A 24,485-nucleotide genomic window follows, 5' to 3' on the forward strand; every position below is an offset into this window, starting at 1 on the left:
AAAAAGATATGCAACAGTTGAAAAACCGATATGATGATGTCAACAGCCAATTAGGTAGCCTGGAAAAGAGAATGGACACAATGAGCAAGAATCAGGCGAAAGTTCATGTGCAATACAGACGAAATTGGATGCAATCTTGAGAAATTCTACCTCACAAGAAAGACCGGCAGCGGATCGCACGCAAGGCACCAGAGTTGACTTTGTGGAACCACAAAGGGGCAAACGGCAATCGACACCGTTGCCCTTAACCCGGGATACGGTGAGCATAGCACCAACAGCTGCTAAAACAATCATGAAGAATGGAACGTCAAGTACAACGACTTGCCCGGGGGACTCAACAGCTAACAGCAACGCAGGTCCGGATGCTATGACATGGGCAAGCACTTGGGAGATGATGAACAGGACTCTAGAGGCCTTCGCCACGAGGAACACTGACTCTAGCGATAGGAGGGACGGAAAATCAAGAAAAACTTTCAAGAAGCCAAAGGAATTCAAAGACGACTCCGATGGATGCATCGACACTTGGGTGGAAGTGATGAGATTACACCTAAAGCAAGATAACTTAAATGATGAAAGACAAGCATGCACAGCCATACTCAGCAACTTAGAAGGCACGGCATTAAAATGCGTGGTCGCAAAGAAAGAAGAAGAACGCGACACCGCGGACAAGATCTTCGAGATATTGCTGAATCGATTCGGGTCAGGCATGAAGGGTCACCAAGCGATGATGCGATTTGAAAAGAGAAGGCAGAGGGACGACGAGTCAATAGATCGGTTCCTAGATGATCTCGAGAGCGTGAGAAGAAGGAGTGACCCAGAGGAGTCGACAAACAGAAGAAACTTTAGCATTGCCTCGAAGTTCATTGATGGGGTAAAAAGTGACGACTTAAGGACAATGTTAGCAACATACTACACATTGTCGAAAGACAGCGCACCAACCCCAGAAGAAATGAGACAGAAATCAAGGGAATACATGCTGATGAAGCCCAAGAAATACTCATATTCAGAAAACAGGAACACACAGGGGGGAGGCCAACCCCAGAGGTCATCATGGTACAAACCTAGAGATGATATGGACAAGCGCAGATCATGCGCGAACTGCGGGTCAGCGGACCACCACGTGGCTGACTGCACAACATACAAACAAGGCATGAAGAGCCTAGGATACGCACCGGATGAGGAGGACATGAGCCAGATGGAGGAACACGAGTACTATAATGGCTTAATCATCAAGATAGGCGCTAGATGCTTCTTCTGTAACCAGGAGGGGCACTTCAGAATGGATTGTCCCTTGTTCTGGGAAGCGGTCAAGGACCAGAGTCACCCCAAACATAAGTTGGCATTAGCGGCGGTGCAGGATCAGCGGAACAGGCAAAACGAGTTTGAATCGAGGAACTTAGGAGCACCAAGCACGGAACTGCCAACGAAGACAGTGAAAGCTGTAACACATGTTAATGGCGCGATAGAATCCGCGGCCGGGAATTCTCTAGAGATAAATTATGAGAAAGCCGCGACGGAGGCAATTGCCAAAGTGAAACAGGATCTGGCTGCGAAAGAAATAGAGCAACGATTAAAGCTGGAGATCGAAAGACAGAATTTTAACGAAGCATTAACCGGATCGAACCCGACACCAGAGGCTGTACCGGGCTCAACAAAAACCGGGAATTGTAACACTGTAAAAATGGTGACGGGAAAGCCATTCGGCATATCCAAAATTGGGGCGAGAATAATGTCGATAATCACAGTGGGCGGCCACGAGGTAACCAGAAACTTGAGCGAACCGAGCGACCAGACAATAATGCACATTGACGTGTACGCAGATTACTTGAGTGGTATAAGCCCACAAACGACTTCTAGAGCGCTGAGAGCACTACTCATGAGAGGGGGCAGCAAGTCGGTACGTGTTGATAACAGATATACTGAAGCTTATGGTCCACACGAGGTGATGCTAAATATAGATGGGATCAACATATATACCAAGACAATGATAACATGTGACGAAGACCTAATTGGGCAAATCTAAGTAGAGAAAGAAGAGTTGAAAGTGAGATCGATTGGACACTGCGCCATGCTTGAAGAAGATGCAATGCACATCGGGACGGAGGCAGATGTGACAGGGCACGTGCTAGATATAAGTGGCAAAAAGACTCAGTTGCGTGGGTTACTTGATACGGGAGCAGTCTTGAGCGTCATACCAATCGAAACTTGGGAAAGGATGGGCTTTGACAAAGGTGACTTGATAGACTCGAGAATACGGCTGTCAGCTGCAAACAAAGGGGCCCTTCGGGTGCTGGGCAGGACGCCGATAATAGCCCTCAATTTGGGGGAACGTAACCTGTGGATGAGCTTTATCGTGGTAGAAAACCTAGATGAATCTGACCAATTCATTTTGGGCAGAGACTTCATCAGGAATTTCGACGTAACGATTGACCTAAATAACGCAATGTTCAGGATACGGAACCCGGATAGGAGGTACGCAATCAAACCGGTAAATTTAATAATGGCAAATGAAAACAAAGCACCGGTATTCTTGAGTAGGAGGGTGAGGCTAAAAGCTAATGAAGCGGCAATCGTAAGCTTGAGAATGAAAAATTACAATGAACTAAGTGACAACAAGCAAGTGTGTATAGTTCCAAATCCTAATAGTCAAAGTGCTGCTGTTTTAGGAAGATCATTCTCGATAACGCAGAGCGGCCTCTGCGTCAGTGTCTTGTTGAATACCGTTGATATACCGATCACGATACAGAGAGGGAGGAAACTGGGATATACTTTACCGGTTAAAACTCGATATGAAACGATTGAGAACTCAAAACAAAATGAAGTTGTTGATTGTCCCAATCACAGGGACAAAATTTGTATCTTGAGACGATTGCAGAAAATAAAAGATTCTTCGGGTCTTATTAAATCACTTAAGTCAGAAACGGACGATGGGCTGTCGAGCTGTTCGAACTTTCCAGAGCGACCCACACTAGATGAAATGCAAACTGATAAACCGGTTCTGCCGGAGATTGAACATTTGAGGGGCAAACTGAAAGATGAACAGCTCGAAGCCATCAAGGACGTACTAGAGCGGAACGAGGAAGTTTTTTCTAGGCATAAGGCGGATATCGGGTGTTGTAATTTCGTTGAGCATGAAATAGAACTTGAGGAAAACTCGGTACCACACAGGGAGGGGGCGAGGCGCATGACCCCACACAAATCGGACGCGTGTAGAAAAGAGATCGAGACGTTACTAGAGTATGACATGATAGAACCATCCAAGTCACCGTGGGCGTGTGGAGTAGTGATGGCCAAAAAGAAAGGCGACCAGTTGAGGTTTTGTTGTGACTTTCGATACCTGAACTCCGTCACGGTGAAGGATGCCTATCCCATACCTAGGATTGATGAGAGCCTCTCGAAGTTAGGTGATGCAAAATTTTTTACGACTCTTGATTTAGGCTCGGCATTTTGGCAAGTACCACTAAGGAAGCAGGACAGGGACAAGACAGGGTTTGCCTGCGAGTTGGGTCTGTTTCAATGGAAACGGATGCCGTTTGGACTTTGCAATGCCACAGCCACGTTTCAGCGGTTGATGGCACACGCGCTGATAGGCGTAACGAAGAAGTATGGCAACCTGGTAATGTGCTACGTGGATGACGTGGTAATAGCGACGCCAACACTGGAAGACCACATTGAGAGACATGACGAAGTGTTTGCATGCATGAAGAGGTCGGGGCTAAAGTGTAAACCATCAAAGTGCGAGATACTCAAGGTAAATACTTGGGCAGGATGGTAGACAAGCACGGCATTATACCTGATACGGACGCCGTGGAAGCAGTCCTGACCTGGAAATCACCGAAGACAGAGCACCAGTTGATGAGCTTCCTGGGTTTCGCTAACTATTATAGAGAGTTCATCAAAGGCTATGCAGACAAGGTATACCCGATGCAACAATTAATGAGACACAAGGGCAAGAAGTTCACGTGGAACAACGCAGCAGAAGAGTCATTCCAGAGAATAAAGAAAGAGCTATGTGAGGCACCAGTACTGGGTATGCCGACTGAGAAAGGGATGTACGTGCTGGACATGGATGCGTCGGTAGTCGCGATTTCTGGGATTCTCCACCAAGAACAAGAATGGAATGGGAAGACAGTCTTGAGACCAATAGCGTACGGGAGCAAAGTCCTGAGTGACACGGAAATGAAGTACGGAGCACCAAAAGCAGAGATGTTTGCGGTGGTTACCTTTGTCGAGAAATACAGGGCATACCTGGGCAGTGAGCCATTCAAGTTGCGAGTCGACAATCGAGCACTGAGCTGGCTGAAAACGTACTCAATGGACCAAAGTTACATTGGGAGGTGGATAGTTCGCCTGGATGGATACAACATGATAATTGAGCATAGAACACGAGATAAACATCAGAATGCCGACAGCTTGAGTAAGAAGACGGAGTTCTATGAGAGACAAGAGCAAAGAGAGGCAGACAGACCTGAAATCAAAGACGGCTTCTCCTTCATGGACAAGGAAACGTACGACAGTCTTCCACTCACGAGATGGCTGGACAAGTCAGGCAAACCGATAGAAGATCATCCTGAATTGCCTAAAGAGCTTCCAGAGAAGACCATCTTAAAGAAGAGCAAGAGAATTCCGATTGAGATTATACTCAAGTCGAAGATCGTGAAGGAGACGCTCAAGGCAAAAGGCTATGCTCTTAACCAGGTGGAAGCAGGAACTGCACAGATAGATGATGACTTAATGAGGTTGCTCGAGAAACTATCAGATGATAAGCCCGTGATCCAAGAGAAGGGTAAAGAGGAACCGGAAGTCACTATACTTCGGAGAAAAGAGACAGTGAACGATACTAACTCATCAAGAGGAAGCGTCACTGACAGCAAAGATGTCGTGCGGTCACTAGTTGACAAAATCCCCGAAGACATTCTGGAGCAGACCAAGGTTAGGAAAAAGAAAGTGACGTTCAAAGAAGATACTGAACACCTGGGACTAGGTCAAGAGTCCGGGGAGTGTTCCAGGTTCACTGAAGAAGGAACCGGAGAAGGAAAATTGTCCGGGGAGCGTGAAGGATGGGATGAAGACTCGGATGAGAGCAGCGAAAACCAAGACAGTCTGTGCATGATATTGGCGGAAGAGAAGACAAGGCACCACGACAGGGAGTTACAGACGGATCCATCTTCAGGAACATACAACATGGACATACAGGAGATGCGAGGTGGTGAGGAACTTGAGAAAATTGCGGTTGCAAGGAAACCATTCAGGGAACTATCATGCAACTCAAACATCAGAACGAATCTGGTGCCAGAAGATGATATGAAAATCGTGAAAAGGATGATATGCGTGAAACTGAGTGATGACATCCACAACCCTGGTGAGATGAATGGACAGATCATGGCGCTAAAGGAGCATGTCAAGGCGAGATATAGGCTGTCAGACCTAATAAGAGCCCAGAAGAATGACAAAATGACAAGTAACCTCCCCAAATGGATCCAGTCGGGGGTCAAGGAGAAGGGGGAACTTGAGGAAGACAGCTACAAGATCTTGAGCCAGTTCTACAAAGAAAAGAAAGACTTACTTTATCACACAGCTGATGGGGTGGTAGCGTGCAAGAGGAGAGACGAGGAAAAGATATTACACAAACACAACCTCATCATACTACCACAATTGTACCAGACGGAGGTGCTTTTCAGATCACACGACCAGATGGGCCACCAGGGGATAGACAAAGTACAACAAAGGATACTTCACAGGTTTGATTGGCCAGGAATGAGAAAAGCTTGCGAGAGATGGGTGAATGCCTGCCTGGCATGTCTCCAGGTAAAAGACCCAAGGAAGATGAAGTTTCCCCTCAAGTCCGTTGAGAGCTCAGAGTTCAATGAAGTGGTGCAGATAGACCATCAAAAAATCTGCATGACAGAGTCGGGATATAACCAGATACTGGTTATAATAGATCACTTCACAAAGTTGGCGGAAGCGGTTCCGTGCCAGACAGCCTCGGCCGAAGAGACATGTGATCATCTGATAACGCATTGGATATCGCGGTATGGTTGTCCAATGACTTTCCAGTCGGACAACGGCAAAGCTTTCGTGGGGGACTTGACAAAAGAATTGATGAAGAGATCGCACATTGCTCAAGCACACTCGACGACCTATCATCCACAGACCAATGGGTTGGTAGAGAGACAGAACAGGACACTGGTCAACATGTTAAGGGTGTACTGCTCAAGATACATGACGGACTGGGACAAATATCTGCCACAGGTAGTAGGAGCCTACAACAGTACACAGCACTCAACGACGGGCATCAGTCCTTTCATGATGTTGACGGGCAGGGAGAGAGCAATGCCTCTGACATTCTTTTACCCGGAATACGAAGGGAAAAGGACGTCACCTCAGGCATACGTGAAAGAAGCGATCAAAAGACAACAGGAGTTGAACGAGCTATGTAGGAGGAACACGGCGCAAGCGCAAATGAGGCAACGCAGGAAATATGACGAAAAAATATTACGAGCAAAGCCATATGAAGTGGGCCAATACGTGTGGGTCTTCCAAAATGTCATACCGCCCAAGGGAACAAAGAAACTACTCAAGAAGTGGAGGGGACCATTCATGATAACGGAGGTTCATCAACAAGGACGGTTCTATCGCTTGAGTACTGGGCGAGCGGCACATTATGAAAATCTGAAGCCTCACGTCCCGTCCCCAGAGGATTGGTGCATACCGAAGGACATGGAGGGTCTTGAGTACCTGGTGGTAGAGCCAGCGTGTGAAGTGAATGAAAAAGGCACCAGAGAGAAAAATGATGGTAATGAGAACTTGAGTTTGGACGACAACGAAAAGATAGGAGGGGAGTCTGATGCAGGATCATTTGTAGAAGAAGACTGGAACGACCCGGAGCAAGATGAGGTGCCGAAGTGGATGGAGCCGGATCGACCGACACCACCGGAAACCAGGACTGGCAATCGTAAACGCACCGGCATGAGGTACAACAGGTACGGGGATGACTTCTTGATCGATAAGATACAGCCAGACAAATTGGGCGAGGAACTACTGAGCGCAGGCGAACTGGAAGCCGGAGAGGAATGACAGGTCATTGACGATGGTGGACACTATCCGCAGGAAGACCACTCGACGCCGGAATTAGAGGCGGATCTCGAGCAGAGTGAGATAGAGAGGAGGGAGAACACGAACTTGAGGATACTAGAGTGGATGCGCGATGTCAAAGACGAGAGCCACGAAGGACAAAGCATTCAACAAGTCGATGTATCAGCGGCAAATTACATGAAGACAGAGGACCCTCTTTTCGGTTGGACGGCAACAGACAGGCCACTGGACATTCCTCAGGACAATTCAGACCCGACAACATCGACGGGGACGTCGAGAAATATTTTTGTCCGGGGAGTGGGGGTAGGACTTACCCACACCGAAAATTTGATGATAAAGAAGCTCAAGGAAGTGAGAGAAACAAGCGAATTGGAACTGGAAGAAGAAGAGCCGGAGCCTACCATAGGTCGGAATTTCAAAACGAAATTTGAAATACCCAATGAGTACTCGGAGAACATCATGATAACGGATAGTGACTTCATCCTGTCAAACAGGACTAGCGCGATCTGCATCACGGCGGACATGAGTTTCAAATCAAGATTGAAAGCTGACTTCAGAAGAGAGTACCAGAACGTGGAGTTTCTGTTCAGACAGAGACCAGGACTAGGAGGGATGGCAGCGCTTCCATCAGTAGCACAAGTCCCGGGCAAATATCTGTGCTTCCTAGTGACGAGGGTCAATGACAGGAACACAACTGATCCCGAACACGTGATGTTGGCACTAACAAGACTTCATGATTGAAAGAGGAATAACGGAGGTCTCAATGCCGGTGTATGACCCAAACAGGGGCAAACTGAGCTCGAGGGAATTGTACGCTATCCTACATGTAGTCTTTGCGGAAACTGAGATAATGGTGTATCTGCACAAAAAATACTACTTGAGCATCGCCTGAGTTGGGGACACGGGGGTCTCGAGTTGGGTGTGAGGGAGGAGTCTTGAGTTAAGTACTGGGGTGAGGCACAGGTAAAGGGATCTTATGACGTGATTGGCATGACAATTAAAATTTAAAAAGAATTAACGGTGCTAAAACATAAAATGAATCTGCATGCTTTTAAGGAAATTCCAATGGAATCGTTTTAAATAGAATGAAAATGATAAGATTTTAACCATACTGGAAAAAGGGGGGGGGTTTCTAGGTTAGGAGCATGACATGTTAGGTCTTAATGTGGTTTCTGTTTTCAGATCAAGTTTGAAAAACAAAGTTGAAAATCCAACTACACTCAAGCGAGAGACAGAAAGAGAAATCTTGATTGAACTCGCGATAATCGACACCTACAGCAAGTGTTTGCAAGGGAACATTTCTAGAGACTTCTTGAGTTGGGTAATACTTGAGTCGGTAAGGTAATTCTTGAGCTGGTTAACATATACCTGTATACATCCCGAAGTCACAAAGAATGGCAGACAGATTCTGGAAATCCATGCCCGCGGCCCTGAAGAAGCCTACTCTTGATGAGCTGTACAGACGCCTGAGGGACCTGGACTACACCCAGATAGACGAGAGAATGGCGGTAATGCTGAATGCCATCCTCCAGTTGGAAGACCAGGGTGAATGCAGGGAGTCTGCGACGGAGGCTGTCTTGATGATCGGCTACACCACCGAGGGTATATCAAACCAAGAACAGACCAGATGGTTGTCTTGGAATGTGGATGGAGGAGTAAGGGGCTTTGACTTGGCAAGGAATCCTGGCCTGAGTAACAAAACCGAATATGGCGCAGGGGAATTCCCACTACCAACTAGGCCAACAGCAAGATCTACAGGCCAAAGCTCGAGTAAGGTGCTATCGATGACGCGAGCACAACAGACGACCGAGGCATACCCGGATCTTGGTGTTCTAAAGAAAGAGCTCGAGAAGACGCAGAAAGAAAGGAATAAGGCGAACCTCGATCGGGATCAGGCAAAGCTGGATCGGGAGAAGGTTCAGCTGGAAAGGGACCAGGCGGTCAACGAGCGAGATCAGACTCTGAGGTTGCTTGAGATGCTAAAGGCTGAACATCAGCAGGAGCTAAGGGTGCGGGAGAATGCCGCGAATTGTGAACAACTGAAGTCGGAGTTGGAAAGAATAGAACAAAGACAACGCGAACTTGACGCACAGAAGGGAGCCAAGCCGAAGGAGCGAGTGGTTACCAGCTCGAGACCAGAGTCACGCATGGAGGTGGATGAAGTCCCCAGAGCAAGAGCACGGTTCAACCTTGACCGCGAGGCCCGGGAACACATGAGTGAAGGGTTGGAAGTCTGGATACCGAATGACGCAATGTCTTCCTTGCGTAGCCTAGAGACGCAACCCGTACGCCCGCTGATGGATGTGGTGCTGCCGGGATATACCCCAACCTCGACCTCGAGTGACAGTCAGGTGAGCGGCGGCTCATCGCGTCTGAAAGAGCTGGGCGAGAAATTACGGCAGAAAAGTCGTGAAAGTTCGGCAAGACCGGAGCTTCCCCCGACTTGGAGGGAACAGCCGGTCAGGAGCGTCGTGATCTCGAGTTATAAGAAAAATACAGAGAAGAGGTACCACAGGCACAATCGGCTGGATTGGAGTGCGGAACAGAAAGCCAGGAGGGACTGCTTTCATGATGCAGCCTGGGTGGAGTATCTTGCGCCACCCCGCGTGCCAGAAGGTGCGGTCCACCTGATCATAGGGGACAGCCTGGTGCGGGTGTTGACCCGGTCGCACTGGCAGACAGGAAACTTGAGTTTCGCTGGAGCGGCCACGCCACAGATGTTGGCGACGCTTGAGATGCTAGGGATGACTAAAGTGTACACGGTGACCTTGATGATCGGGACTAACGATGTATCAAGGGGAGAAGCGAGGAAAATAACGAGGCTGCACGACAAGATGAGTTGCCTTCTTGAGGAGCTGAGGATCCAGATGGACCCCATCCTGTTGACGGTATGTACCATCCCCTACAACATGTTTGACCAGCACGCCTTGGAGATGAACGAGAAGGTGCGGAACCTAAACAAGGTGATCCGAGATATCCACCGGAAAAGTGTGCTCCCTGTCAGGCTGTTGGACGTGGCGGAGCGCATGGAGAAAAAGGGATTCCCTGAAGACACCTCCAATGATGGAATCCATTTCGATAGACCAAGGGGAGCGGAGTGGCTGAACGACGTCTTCCAAGAACACATAAACACGCTAGAGGCGGACCTGCTAGAGACAGCCCAATTCACATTAGGACCACCCCCGAACCCACCATTCCTTGCCTCAAGGGCCTTGTCTGGTCGCTTGGGAACGAGAGTTGACACTAGAGACAGTTCGAGGAGCAACCAGACCAGATTGCAGAGTGTCACGCCAATGGAGTCTGAGGAGGTGACGTCATCAACACCTCCAGGCTCGGCGATATCCTCAGTGGTAGTGGCAGAGAACAAGCGGGAAAAGAGATCTATGGAGACCGCTCGCTTGAGATATCCTGAGAAGGTGAAAGAACTGGACCTAGAGGGTTTGGAATGCAGGCGAGAATTGGCGGAGACCCTGGGGATTGAACGAGTGTCGCACGAGGATTTAAACAGACATCATTGCGTGGACTGGTTGAAAGCTCATGAGGCACACTTCTCGAGAACGAAATTGATGGAGACCGCAGATCTGACCGGAATTCCCACAAAGGCGATCATGGGACCCATTAACTACAGACCTCTCAAGCTGTTGGGGAGTCCTGGACTCATAGTAGAACCCCCCAAACACCGAACAAGCATCGCCAGGATTAGATTGGCGACCCCGGCACAGTTGAAAGTGGTGGACAAGCTACTCAATCCGGGGGGAATGGAATTGCCAGATGCCGCTTACGAAGGCTCGAAGTTGGCGGAAGATCCCAGGTACGGGAAGCCCTGTGGCAGCACCCAGCTGGCCAAAACCCTGGCAGTTTATGATAGAGCAGATCCAGCCGCTGCGAGAGTAGTCATTGTGGCGGAGTCGGACTTCGAAGGAACGTCTCCTAAGTTGTTCTGGCCGGAGACTCTGATATACTCTTTGCCAGGAGCTGAATTAAACCAGATGTTAACTCTGGTGGTGGCAATAAAGTCGGAGATGCCCTGTGAGCCTGAGTTGCTATTGTTTGCAGGGATGAATGATCACCTGCACGCGATGGGACTTCTTGAGCAGCTAAAGGGCAATGAGATTCCGACATCGAGGAAGATATGGGAAGCCATTCAGGCGTTGTTTGCAGCGATGAATGAAGTGCAGGAGAATGTTGTCTCGAGATTTGGATCCAAGACGAAGGTGGTGTTCACCACATCCCCTGGATACGCGAATATGCCACCCGCCCTACAATTCGTGTACGCGGTCTTGATCCTAATAGCAGAGGGGAACGAATGGCGTATTCTAATGGCAGCCCCCAATCGGGAGTTGGAGCCATCGAACCTGAGGCTTCGCAAGTCAGAATTGGCGGCGGCATGGGCGGACATATCTCATGCACTGAGGGGCTTTTATGGACTAGCCGACATCCTGATCGTATTAGACGAGGTGCTCTTGCTAGAGATATCGAACTTTGCCAGGCAACTTAAGTTCAGCCCAGTCATCGGGGATGATCACCCGGCGATAAGCCAATTGACGGCCAGCTTGTGGTTTCGGAGCATGGATGTGAAGATCACAAATTCCACCAGCAAGTCTAGAGGTCCTAGTAACGAGAGAAGAAATGTGGCCGAGACGGAAAAGCAATTAGAATCGATGAAATATCGCTTGACGCAAGAGAATGGCTGGTGGCCATTTTTGACACCAAGGCTGGAGAACGCCACGAATAAGACGAGGGAAGAAGCACCACCCCTCGTGAAACAAGTCTGGAGTTTTCTGGAGAAACAACTGGAGCTGGCCGAAGTAAGAGACATGACGGTGGCTAGATTTGTCTCGGCCGCCAATGAAGTGACGATTGGAGGGTTCTGGAGAGAGCACGCCAAGGGTGAGCTGAGGACTAGGAGGGATCATGAGATTCTCAAGTTCTTGCTGGGAAAAGGAATTCATGGCAGGAATGTTCGGCACCACGGCGACTATCTTTGGAGCCTTCGTGCAGGAGATACTGGGCATGCCCATCAGCCTGCTCTTGGCTTTGTACCTGGTCTACCCCAGATACTTGTTCAACATGGGCCCAGCATACATGTTTAGTCGAGGAGTAGAGACACTTCGAGTTGATGGGTATCTGGCTCTATTACTCTTGACTCATGGGGAATTGGTGTCGTTTCATCGATTGATGGAATATGGAGAGCCTCTGTCTATGGGGAGAGTCCATTCGAGCATTGAAACCTACTCCTACAAGTGTGCCGCAGGGTTGAAGACGTTGTTAGTGCAATACCTCATGATGCAGAATCGGCACATGACAGGTGAAGATGAGAATCCAACCTCGAAAGAAGAATGGAAGAAGATGAATAGGGGGATGCCTCTGTTGACGGACCTATGCCTGGCAATGAGGTCGAAACCTATGGGGATAATCCGGGGCCTAGAGGAGGTGGTGACCTGCATTTATGGTCCAGCAGTGACGTACGCATTCCCAGATCCCCTGGTGACAACGTATCGTCACTCTGTGACGCACTTGAGTCTTATCAGCATACTGGATGGGACGGCGCTCAATTGGTGTCAGCAGGAGGTGCTCAGAGCGCGAATGAGCAACACGGTACTCTTTGGAAAAGTGAAAGATGCCGAGCTGATAGTGTACAACTTCAGGGGGCAAATGCAATGTAGAATGGGAGGCAAGCGAGAGGGCCCCATCGAAACGTATCCCAAGTTTTGGAACTTGAACCCATTGACGGCCGACGGACGAGAGATCTTGAGGATTCCTGCTTGGAAGGAATGCTTTGCGCTGGTCAAGAGGGAGCTGGAGGCCATAATGGAGAAAGAGATCCTCCCAGCCACCATGCCTGAGTTCCCGATAGTCAGGAGGATGACCTTGGGAATGAACAGCCCCTTGGTAGTTCCCTCCATAATGGCGAGGATGACGACGGAGGAAATGCAGAAGTATTTCACTGATGGCTGGGACCCCCTGTTCATCGGCTACACGGCGGCGGTCTACTTCCATACTAGCGAGGCGAAGGTAAATTCGTGGACGACGCAAGCGAAAAAGATGAGAGGTTCGCAGCCCCCCGGATATGAGGTGCGAAAGGTCTTGAGAGCTCTTGAGCAGGAGGGACTTGAGAACATGCTGCCCATTTGGGATGATGGCAGGATGATCATGATGGAGGGGCACGTCGCATTGGTGGACGACATGAAATTTGCAACGAGAAAGTACAGGGCACCCTATGGCTTAGAACAGGTGGAAATGAGACAGGAGGGAAAAGAACTAGATGCAGCAGGTCAACTGCACGTAGCCCTGACGGAATACAAGAAATTGGACCCTACGACACCATTACCACTGTCAGTGGACACGCCTGGAGACAAGAGGAGTGGACCCGTTGAGGACCGGTTTAAAAGAATTCTCGAGAGAAGGAGACATGAGTCAGAAGAAGAGAGTATGGATGAAACTCTCAGTGAAGCCGGTGAAGACATGGAAGTGGGGAATACGCCTGAACCAGGGCCATCAGGGGAGGAGCTCACCACTCAAGAGCTGTTGAAAGACTTGAGCGAGGAGAATTGGGCAGATACTGCCACCCCACCTCTGAATCCGTCCCCCCGGAAGAATCTGGAATTGCCATTGGCAAATGAGCATATGGGGATGATACTCTTGAGCTCGGAGGAAAGGGAAAGGAACACTTTCGAAGGGAACAGGGACATGTTCCTGGGGTCCCTGAAGGACGATGCTTGGCAGGAGTTCTTGGAAGAATTCAATCAAGAAGCGGGCAGCGAGACGACGCTGGACAAATTCAAGAAGGAACTGTGGGACACAGTCGTAAGATTTGGAGAACCGCTTCTGATAGGAACGGGCCTGGATGAGAAGGCGAGAAAAGAGCTGCTGAGCAAGCTGGTAGAGCTGAGGAATTCACGATCGAAGACTAGAGAAGAAAAATGTGAGGACAGCTCTACTCTGAAACAAAAAACTGTAGATAAAATAGTTGATGATATAAAAAGGGATAAGGTTGGGACTAGTAATATGATTAAAAGTACTAATATCCTTAAGGCTCGAGCAGGGGGGAGGCAAGAGTTGGAAGGATTGGGGGTAGACAGAGAGGTCGAATCAGTGATGATAGCCACAACACCCTCAAGCAGAGATGTGAAGACCCGCAAGAGGAAGAGAGAAGTGGAGGGATTGGGTAGTCCTTCAGTGGATGCTGTTTCGGAAGGAAACTTGAGAGAGACGGCGCCCATGGTTTTGGCTCGATGCAAGACGGCGGCATACAAGAGCAGCTCGGAGCTCAGAAGACCACTTGAAGTAGAGAGAAAAATAGAGATTTCCACCAGTTCGACATCGGAGGAAGACTTCAAGCCTCAGAAGATAAACGTAAAGAGAGGTTCAACGAACGGACAGACATGGGAAGTGGATGTCGGCAAAGAATGGATCTCGAAGGCACGCCAGGCCACGGGCAAGCAAGTGACGAGTGATCCATTGGAGAGGAACAAGACGAGGAACACCTCCCGGACGTGGTGGGTGGCCCTCGAGACATTGAAGGAAATGGAGGACTGCTTGAAGAAATTGGACAGTGGAGTAGCTCGCAAGCGACGCAATTGGGCCACCCACCAAAAGGCCGAGGTTAATAAAATAGAAATGGCGAATCAGCTGAAGAGGTCCTGGCAGAACTTGTTGAAGGATCATTTTGAAGAAGCAATGAGGACATCCTCATCAGCACCACCATTAATGGCGAATCCCTTCGTTAGGACTGCAGGACAATTAATGTTCACCTGGAGTCTGGTGGGAATAGAGTTGGAGACATTGACCTCGTATGATAGGCTGAAGTTGGGAAGCAAAAAGCTAGATGTGTATCAAGCATTGATGCAACACGTGGCCAGGGACAATTCAGGCTTGAGCCTGGCTAGGAGGAAGGATGCCACATGTTTCTTGAGATGGATAATGTCAATGATGTCTGATAGTACCATCTTGGCATGCCACCAGAGAGCGAGCGGAAGTAAAACCCTGGAAAAAAGAGTCTCAACGATCATCTTAAACGTGTATCAGAGTACTGGTATAGAAAAAGAAGATGGTTCCAGACTATCCCTAGAGAACCACAGAAAGCTGGACGAGGTACGGAGATTTTATAATAAGAAGTTCGAAGAAGAGCATGATGTTCACCGTAACCTGGCCTCGTCAGAGCAGTACTCGAGACCCAGCGAGAAGGGGGAATACCGATACGTGTCAGGAGTGATGGGAATAGCCTACAACCCCTTCTTAGACTCAGAAACAGGAGGCGCTCACAGGAACCACGAGGTGGCGGAGCTACTGAAGTTTTGGACAGAAAGAATAATGGAAATAGAAACGGTTGAGAAAGAAGGGCCGAGCCTGGGCCTGATTCTTGAGAAAACACCAGAGGTGGTAAGCATACCGCGTTCGAACAAGAGAGTTGAAGTGAACATGGGCGATGGAAATGGCCTGTTAATCACGAACTTGGGAGTGGTATGGAAGCTATTAAGACCCTCCTGGTGTCCACATCCCCACGCGAGTCTGATCGAGGAAACCACCGAGCGAGTGAGGTTAGCACCTACGGAAGATGAAGATCTGGCAAAGTTGTGTGTTGCACAAGCTAATCTCACCTCAGACGCAGGAGTCAGGCGAAAAGACGAGCAAGCTCGGGTCAGTAAAGAAGATGGAGCCGGGTAGCTGTCTGGATTCGACGTGTGGGAACGGAGAGCACACCTGCGATGGACGGTCATGTGTCAGAATGCTGTCCTTTCAAAAAGAAGACCTGGTCACTTGGTTTGAAGACATCACGGAAAGGGAGAAAAGTGAAGTGCAAATAGTAGCGGAGTGTTACGCGAGAACTACGGTGAACATAGCAACAGCTCTCGGATTCTTCTCGAGAATGTGTAGTCTGCAGTCACTGGAAAGACTAGAGTCTGAACACCATTTAGTGACGGCGTTGAGCGTAGAATCATGGCCTGGGGTGTTGCAGGTGACTCAAAAACACATCCGGAGCTGGAAGGTGGGTCTCGAGGCGGAAATGGGGTTTCCCATGAGCGAAGCTTATGGCCTGCCATTGAACGCAAAATCCTTGATAGGGTCAATGATGGCCAACTTGTGCGGAAGCCACTACCCACTGCACATAGCGATGGTGGAAGCATCCAGCCAGAGAGTACTGGTGGACAAGGCCTTCTCAGTGCCCAAGTGCGTGAGGTTGGCTCGGATATCGCATCACTCGCACAAGTTGTTGAGAAAAATCAGAGGGACAGTACCAAAAGAATTGAGAGATGACTTGAGTGAAATCTGGGGAGAAGAACTTTTGAAGTTGGAGAGTGAGAACACAAGCGATCACGAGAGACAAAACGTGATCGGAAAACCTGTGGGAGGTGCTCCAAACATGGAAGATAATGACACGATGCATGAGAAAATGATAGAGCTTGAGCCTCTCTTGGAAGCCTCGGGGGAGCGTAACCTCAGGAGCATTGAGATCACCCATGGAGAATGCCCATGCCACTGTTTGGCACAAACGGTGTGGTATCCAGATCACAAGAACCTTTGCCTGGTGTGGGATATGGAAGAAATTCGGTCGATCGGACTACCGGATCACCGGCAGAAGGTGACGCTCTTAGTAGTGAGTACGATGTTGGCACTGAGATGGATAGAAGAGAATATAACGAAGTATCGGGAAGCAACGACGCCAACGGCTGAGTCAATATACGCGATAGACTACAGCAGGAGACTCGAGTTGTTTGAGACTGCGTGCAAAGTATTCGCCATACCGACGGAAGTCAGACACATATGGAGCCGTTTGAGGTACTTTCCATGGTTTCGGGCGACGCTGACGTCTTGGTTGTACATGACAACGAAAAATCACATGAGAAAGCATCAAAAGGAGTATCGACAGTTCCAGGCCGAGATTGGACCGGAAGCTTTCAAGAGACCCCTGCTAACCCATCGAAATGCGATCACGACAGGATGGAAGAGAGTGGGTTAAATGTCTAGAGACAATACCAAAGCGAGGGAATCGATACTAGAGGAGGACCTGGCGAAGAACGTGAGCTTGAGCCTGCACAACTCCTTTTGTTTGAACCGGGAATCTAGGGTGAAGGCACTACCCAACCAGGCAAAGAGGCTGCAGGAGCAAAGAGAATGGATGCGATCCTATGAACAGCTGAAGGCTTGGGAGGAAATCGTGATTAGCTCCGATGATGAAGAAGAACTGTTGAGACAGTTTGCCGTATCAAGTACTTCAGGGTGTGGCACCTCCAAGGCGAAGAGTGCGAGATGAGTGGATGTTTCGAATGGATCTTGAGTCTTGAGAGGGAAGGGGGGCTTGAGTGTGGATCCGGGTGAAACCTGGGTTCACAGAAAAAGAAATTTTAACGAATCAAATATTGTTATTAATATACTATATTTACTATATAAATCAAAATGCTGCATGACAATTTCCTGATTGAATGGGACAAAAGAAATTTTAAATGATTGGCTTAAAAAGCAAGAATTCAAGGGTGCAGGTGTGTGCAGATTTTGATTGCTGTTTAGCGATAGTGTGAAAATTTTACATGGCCGTGAATTTTGGGGTGTAGATAAGCTTAAGTCTGCTGCGAACTTCTGTAAATGACCACTGGCACTGTACCTTGAGCAACACTTGATTTTCTGGGACTCACTGGCAGACGACAGCACGCGATGAGGACATCGATCTCGAGTCCGGGGAGTATGTGCCAGTCGGTCATATTTGGAAGTTTGACCTTGGGAGAAGCAAAAAACACTTAATTTTGGGGTGAAATTTAATTTTTCAAAAATTCGAATGGAGCCTGTCATGCACGATTTTCTCGCGATAACTGAAAGTCAAAAAAGAGAAGTCAGAACAATCGAGTGACAATCGCGGGAAAGTTGCAAGATAAATCAGTAGGAAATTGCTATTCGCAATTTCCGTCACAGTAATAATCTAGAGTAGAGCTGTCCCATTCGAAACAGAAAGAAGCGTATTCCCACGAACTGGATTATTGTGACTTGGCTGGAGTATTATTCTAAACTGGACTAGAGTGAACCTTCGGTGGAAAGGTGGACAGCTTGAGTGTCCCAATGGTTCACGAGAAACTATAGTCTAGAGTACAAACTTGTTCTTGTTGTTAAAACTGACAAACATTAAACTCATTTTAGTTACATTATTTAATTCTCGAGTTAATTACCGACTGAAGTACTTCCCTTTCTTGAGCGTGCTACAATGTGAGTACTAATTTAAATTTCTAGAGTGTGTTTTATAATTGTTATGTTGAGGTAAGGCGAGTTTTAGGTTGATCCATCTGAAATGGATCAAAGTTCCACTGTCTAATAAAAAGTAACTTAACGGATTGTTCCGACCCGGTTTTTAACGGCGTTCATGTATTTTGGGTATCTAGAGACCTAAGTATGGGGACGTTCCTAATTCTAGAGTGGGGGGATATTTTAGTAGTAGCCTTTAAGCTGTAACGGGTCGTAGTCTCATGTCACAAACGAACCGAATTGGCTCCGACTGATTTGAGGTAGAAAAACACAAGAGATAGTGTCCCTGACTCTTGAGCCAATGGTTATAGGGCCTATTTTTCTTAAGCCTCATGTGTGACTGCAGTAGACGAATGTTACACACATAGGGGAGTAGACGGTCTTTCAACCAGTTTTGTGAAAATACTGGTGCCACCAAAAATATCCCCAATATTTGCTACTTGGGTTAGAAAAAAAAGGACATCGTATTAAGACAGTACGAAGTGTTGTGTAAAAACCGGATAAGAGCGAGCAATACTTACTTGGCTTGGCTCATTTGCACTTGATTGCTTGCTCTGGTCGCAATTTCAGTCGTCATTTAAAGAGAACGATACGATGCTATCTCGGTCTTGATAAATAATCGAACTACGCTATTCGGTCGGTAATGTACAATAAATCCGTGAACCAGTCACAGTAAATAATCTATCTAACGATATCTTAAGTTACTTTTAAACTAATAACAAAAAATTCTATAGGGTTATCTCGTGGAATAAATAAATTTATTTTTAACTAAGGACACAATTAAGAAATGTACAATAGCTTTCTGGGTATGAAAATAGACTAGAAAATGATAAAAATCACAAGTCGAATAAATTGGTAGGTTTCCAATTGCATACAAATTCTCTTTTTAAGGTGATGAAGGTTTTGATTCAAACTCCGGGTAATGAATTTTTTCAGTTTTTCCTTTTTCGCTGATTTGAGCTACGCTGAGCTGATCCAGGCATCCAGATCATGGTCTTTTATCTGAATCGAAAAACTGTTGAGCTTCAATTCGAATACCTCAATATTAATCAAACTCGAATCAATCAAAATCCGATGAGTATTTGTTGCTGGTAAAACAGGCAGTCTTTGAAAATCAAATGTCATTGTCGAAAATTATCAAAAAGCTTTTGACAATTAAGAAGCTTGAATATCATCAACAAGCTGCAGTTCACGAAATCAATCAGAAAACGTAGCTTTAAAATGCATAAAATTAGCATAAGAGAAGGGCAAAATAAGCCTTTCGAAAATATAATCTTTGCTGTGCGCCAAGATGGGTTACATGTCAGTATTTAGACAGCCGCGTATTCATACTGGTCAGTATTTAGACAAATACTGTTTCAACCAATCAGAATCGAGACAAAGAAGAAATTAATAAATAATTATTATTTATTTTGGATTATTTATGTTTTTTCTCGATTCTGATTGGTTCATACAGTATTTGTCTAAATACTGACCAGTATGAATACGCGGCTGTCTAAATACTGGCTGCACTCCGCCCAAGATGAAACCTCGGACGTCGACATTATTGTTATGTCAACCTCACATCTGCAACACGGTCGCTTAAAAACATGCAAACACTAATCACCAATAGAGCCGATATAACAAATACTATTCAGTTGCCATGATATGCAGCAAACGAGCCATATTAGCGAATTGTCTGAGATATATTATGATAAACTTATTAAATAGTATCAAGTGATATGACGATAATGGTACGCTTGTAAGTAGATTTCAGAAGAAAGCTCGTTAAGCCGCGATACTTCCCATCTACACGGACACCCCCACCAGAACCTCCACCTCTAAAAACCAGGTTGTAACCACTTTCACTTTTTTTTCTTTTTTTTTACAATCCATTCCACAATCTATTCTTTCTCTTATTCGATTTTTCTATACCCTGTTTAGTGAATTTCCAAGCCGAAGTATCTACCCAAGTGGAGCAGGAAACTGGCAATAGAAACCTCAAGGACCAGGTACTGCAGCCCCAAAGATGTCGTAGCCACGGTTTTTTCGTATAGAGGTGCAAAGCTAGCCGATCTTGCCGCTACTGTATCGCGCTACCCCTTGCAAACTGATTATGGTTACCATAGTAGCTGGCTTTAACGATAACTCAGCTAAGAATTCATCTGAGATATATTCTTACAACGTACATGTCTAAATCGAAATTATGACTCAGAAACTTCCAGACAAATTAATTTTAAAATGTTTAATTAATTTTAGAGGTTAAAAGTATTTTAATCTTAATAGTAATTTAGAGGTCAACTGTGATTGGCTAATTTTTTATCATGATGGTTTAGAACCAAATTGTATGTGATTTATTGTAAATAACATTTGTAAATTGATGTTTTATCGTCATTTAGAGTAGTTTATTGTAAAAATCCTGACGATGCACATAGTTGCGAAAATGTTTGAAATTTACTTTTTAGCAAAAATTTCTTAAGAATTCATACTTTGCAGGTGATTGGAGATTATCAGTAGATTTAAAAATTCATAAGTTTTAACCAAAATTTCCAAATAATCACTTCAATAAGAAAATTTCTCTAAAAAATACCTTATTTCGCCTTATAAAAACATTTTAACACTCAAGAACCCGAATCAATTTCCACAATCTGAATTACAATTTTGGTGCTAAAGTGTTACCTGGTCTATTACCTGGTGCACCACACGCACTCAAGAACCCGAATCAATTTCCCCAATCTGAATTACAATTTTGGTGCTAAAGTGTTACCTGGTCTATTACCTGGTGCACCACACGCACTCAGGCTTGAATGATCTGTCTATTATTATTTTCAGTTTTTTCTCGCTGAGCTAGATTTGTGCCAGTCGGTCATATTTGGAAGTTTGACCTTGACCTGAACGCTTAACCTGGATTTTCGGGAGAAAGGTAATTTTTGAAAAATTCGAATGGAGCCTGTCATGCCCGAGTTTCTCGCGACAACTAAAAGTACGAGAAAATGACAATCACAAGAATCGGATGATAATCGGGAGAAAGTTGCTGAAAGTTTTAGGGGCGGAGACGCTAACTCTATGCTTTTTGGTGTTGTGCTTGGAACATCGATGGTTGTGAAAGATCTGGGAATTTTTGTGTCGGGCGATTTAAGTTGGAAGGTACACATTGAAACAAGATTAAAGAAGGCAAACCAAGTACTGTACCTCCTGAGAAGAAACCTATCAGCAAAGATAAATACGTTTGTAAAGTTAGGCCTGTATAAGTCACTAATACTCCCAGTGTTATTATACGGACTCTCATGTACACATATATCGAGGGGGGATCAATTGCAGTTGGAGCGATTTCAAAAGAAAGTAATCCGTTGGATCACTGGAAATAAAACGGGAGTGTACATCAACGAACTACGCTTGCTAAACATTTTACCCCTGCCCATGTTCATCCAGCTAAATAACATCTTACTTCTTGCCAGTCTTGATTCTAATGAACGAAATGAAATAGTGTTAAACAAGCGAACCACACGGGCTAGAAATACAGAAATTTTTGAGATGCGAAAAGTGAGAACGGAAAAAGCGAGAAACGAATTTGTTTTCAGAACCAGTAGAATTGTAAATCGATTAGAACCATATATTCATTTTGATAAACGAATCGGCCTCAAGACGAGAATTTTAAACACGATGTGGAAATTTGTAAACGAGAGATTTTCAGAAATGACAACGTGCACGTGGCAATTATTCTGTGATTGTATCACGTGCAGAAACAAGTGGACATTGTTTTAGAGAAGACGCCGGGACCAAGAATCCCAACAGCAGTGCTGTGAATCCCCAACAACAACAACAACAACAACAACAACAACAACAACAACAACAACAATACACTAGAGTGAAATTGCTTTTCGCAATTTTACTGGAATTATAGGACGAGAGAAAAGCTCTCTTGTTCCTTATCAAGTTCAATCAACCAAGTCGAATCAAAAGTGACGATTTCACATTGACTTCATGTACCTGCCAATACCAAACTAATTAAGTAGTCTACTAGCATTTGTTATAATTACTTTCTGTATCATTTTTTAAATCATCCCACTAATGAAGCTCTTATGAGACTCATCTTCTTTTCAACTCTCCTAGCATAACTTAAAAAGTAATGGCCCAGACCATTACTGACAAGACCAACACCAAGACGATCTGCCAGCCTAACCAGCCGGATTGAGAGACGCAGGAGTATCGAGCTACAGCCTAACCAGCCCGAAACGGATCGAGTACAAGACGAAAGAAGAAGTGTTCAGAGCTGCAGAGCGAATTAGACGAAAGAAGAAGTGAGCAGTACGAGCGAATTCGAGCAGACGTCATCAGCAGTGAGTGTCAAGCAGACGAAATCATTGCAGTAGAAAGTTGCAGTTCTACAAGCAGACGAGGCGACGACTTGGAGTGACGTGGCACACCGGACGCAGACCAGGCGATCGGGCAACCAGGCAAACGGTTGACGAAACGAGACGGTTCAAGTTGGAGAAACGATCAAACTTGACTTAGTTCGAAATTCGATCTTAGCGTTCGACGTTAATTTTGTAACGCGACCTTGACGAGCAAGCCCGACGATGGCGCGTGCAAAACACGAAAAACTGACGTTTTCTGAAAAGGAGGAGGACTTCATGACATTCATGGAGCAGTTTGAGGCAAAGATGTACATGCTCAAATTGGACCGGGCGTTACGAGACAAGATCACGACACCGGCGATCAAACCAGAGGAGCTGGCTGAGGGAACGGCAGTAAACCTCGTAAAAAGGTCGATAATATGAAGGTACCAGACGGACGATCCGAGTTCCGCCATTTGATGCAGATCAAGAGCTAACGTACTGTTCCAATCACTGGCCAGTGGTAAACTTGCACATGGTTTGGGAGCTGAACGACCAAATTGTGGACAGATATCACACTGTAAAATCACCTTCTGTATGTCAGCCAGAGCAACCGATCCGCCGGACTTCTTGATCAACATATGCAGTTTCTCTGCCGTGCAATGACCGAACTGTTTATGTAGCTTCATTAGCTGTTTGTCATCCACTACATCAAACGAGACATGACAAAACACACTTTCTAGCTCATGTGACACATCCAACAAAATGTGACTGGTAGAAGCTTGCGTATACGGTACAACAGTCTTGTCTGGCAACCTGACAGTCTTGTCCCCAAAATCAATTGCAAGTTTGGCCCGGGTCATTGACGACACGCTAAAAAGTAGTGGCAGATTTAACGGCACAACTAGCACCTCCAGTAAACATTTCGTCGATCCAACTTTGATTGGCAAGGTATACTTCTGTGTAGCAAGTACCCTTTCACCCCCACCAAACACGTTACATATCTTGGTATCTATGACTGTCATATCATTTGCAGCATGAGTGGGAAGCTTCATCAAATAATCTTTAATCCACACGTCGCCCGCAATTGTTGCTGTGCAAGCACTGTCCAATTTGGCTCTTCCAGCGGCTTCTTTCACCAACGTGCCTGTAGCAACAGCAAGGCATATATACGCGGATTCTTCAAGAACGGGGTCTACGCTTTCACCCTGTTGTGACATTAACACCGACCTCGGTTTCTCTGGACAATCTTTTGCATAATGAAACCATGATCCACAAACAGCGCATGTGGTTATCGTGCCATCCTTTGACACAGGGTTCGTGCCAGTCGGTTTGGGATATACACCGTCTCTACGACCAAAGTTACCACGAAATCAACCACGATAATCGTTACCACGATAACCTCTGGCTGGATATGAACCTCTGCCACGACCCCCGGACGTCCACAAAGCAGATTCACTAGATGTAGAAAGACAAGGTTCCTCCTTGACAGTTGGTGAGGAGGAGTCTAAACTAGACGATGTCCCAGATAAAACAGATGCAAATATTCGTCGTAGACTTGTTTTCATAGTTGCCAGCTTCAAGTCGGCGGTCGCCGACAGAACAAGCTTCTTGTCTCTCTCGTCGAGACCAGCGCATGAGAGTAGCTTGCATGCAAGAACGCAATCAGGGAGCTCAATTATGTGTTTCTTCAGTCGCTGATAACTGGCCTCAAACTCAGTAACATAATCAGCAATATTCGAATCCCGACTATGTATTTTCTCAAATCTCTCATAATCAAAAAACAATTCGTCTGATGTTTCCTTCCCAAAACTCTCCTTCAGCTTGTCAAGAAGCGTCTTA

General features: G+C 46.4%; 1 protein-coding gene across 1 annotated transcript in view; it reads right to left on the reverse strand.

The window, feature by feature from the left end:
• The window catches only part of LOC134854651 (uncharacterized), a 43,345-nt gene extending 23,983 nt beyond the window's left edge, over nucleotides 1–19,362 (reverse strand). Inside the window, exon 1 of the mRNA XM_063871000.1 lies at nucleotides 18,849–19,362. Coding sequence (XP_063727070.1) covers nucleotides 18,849–18,904 — 56 coding nt within the window. The 5' untranslated portion in view covers nucleotides 18,905–19,362. The remainder of the gene's footprint in view (nucleotides 1–18,848) is intronic.
• Between the last annotated feature and the right edge of the window lie 5,123 nt (nucleotides 19,363–24,485).

The sequence above is a fragment of the Symsagittifera roscoffensis genome, chromosome 9, assembly GCF_963678635.1.
Source record: "Symsagittifera roscoffensis chromosome 9, txSymRosc1.1, whole genome shotgun sequence".
Classification (NCBI taxonomy): Eukaryota; Metazoa; Xenacoelomorpha; order Acoela; family Convolutidae; genus Symsagittifera; species Symsagittifera roscoffensis.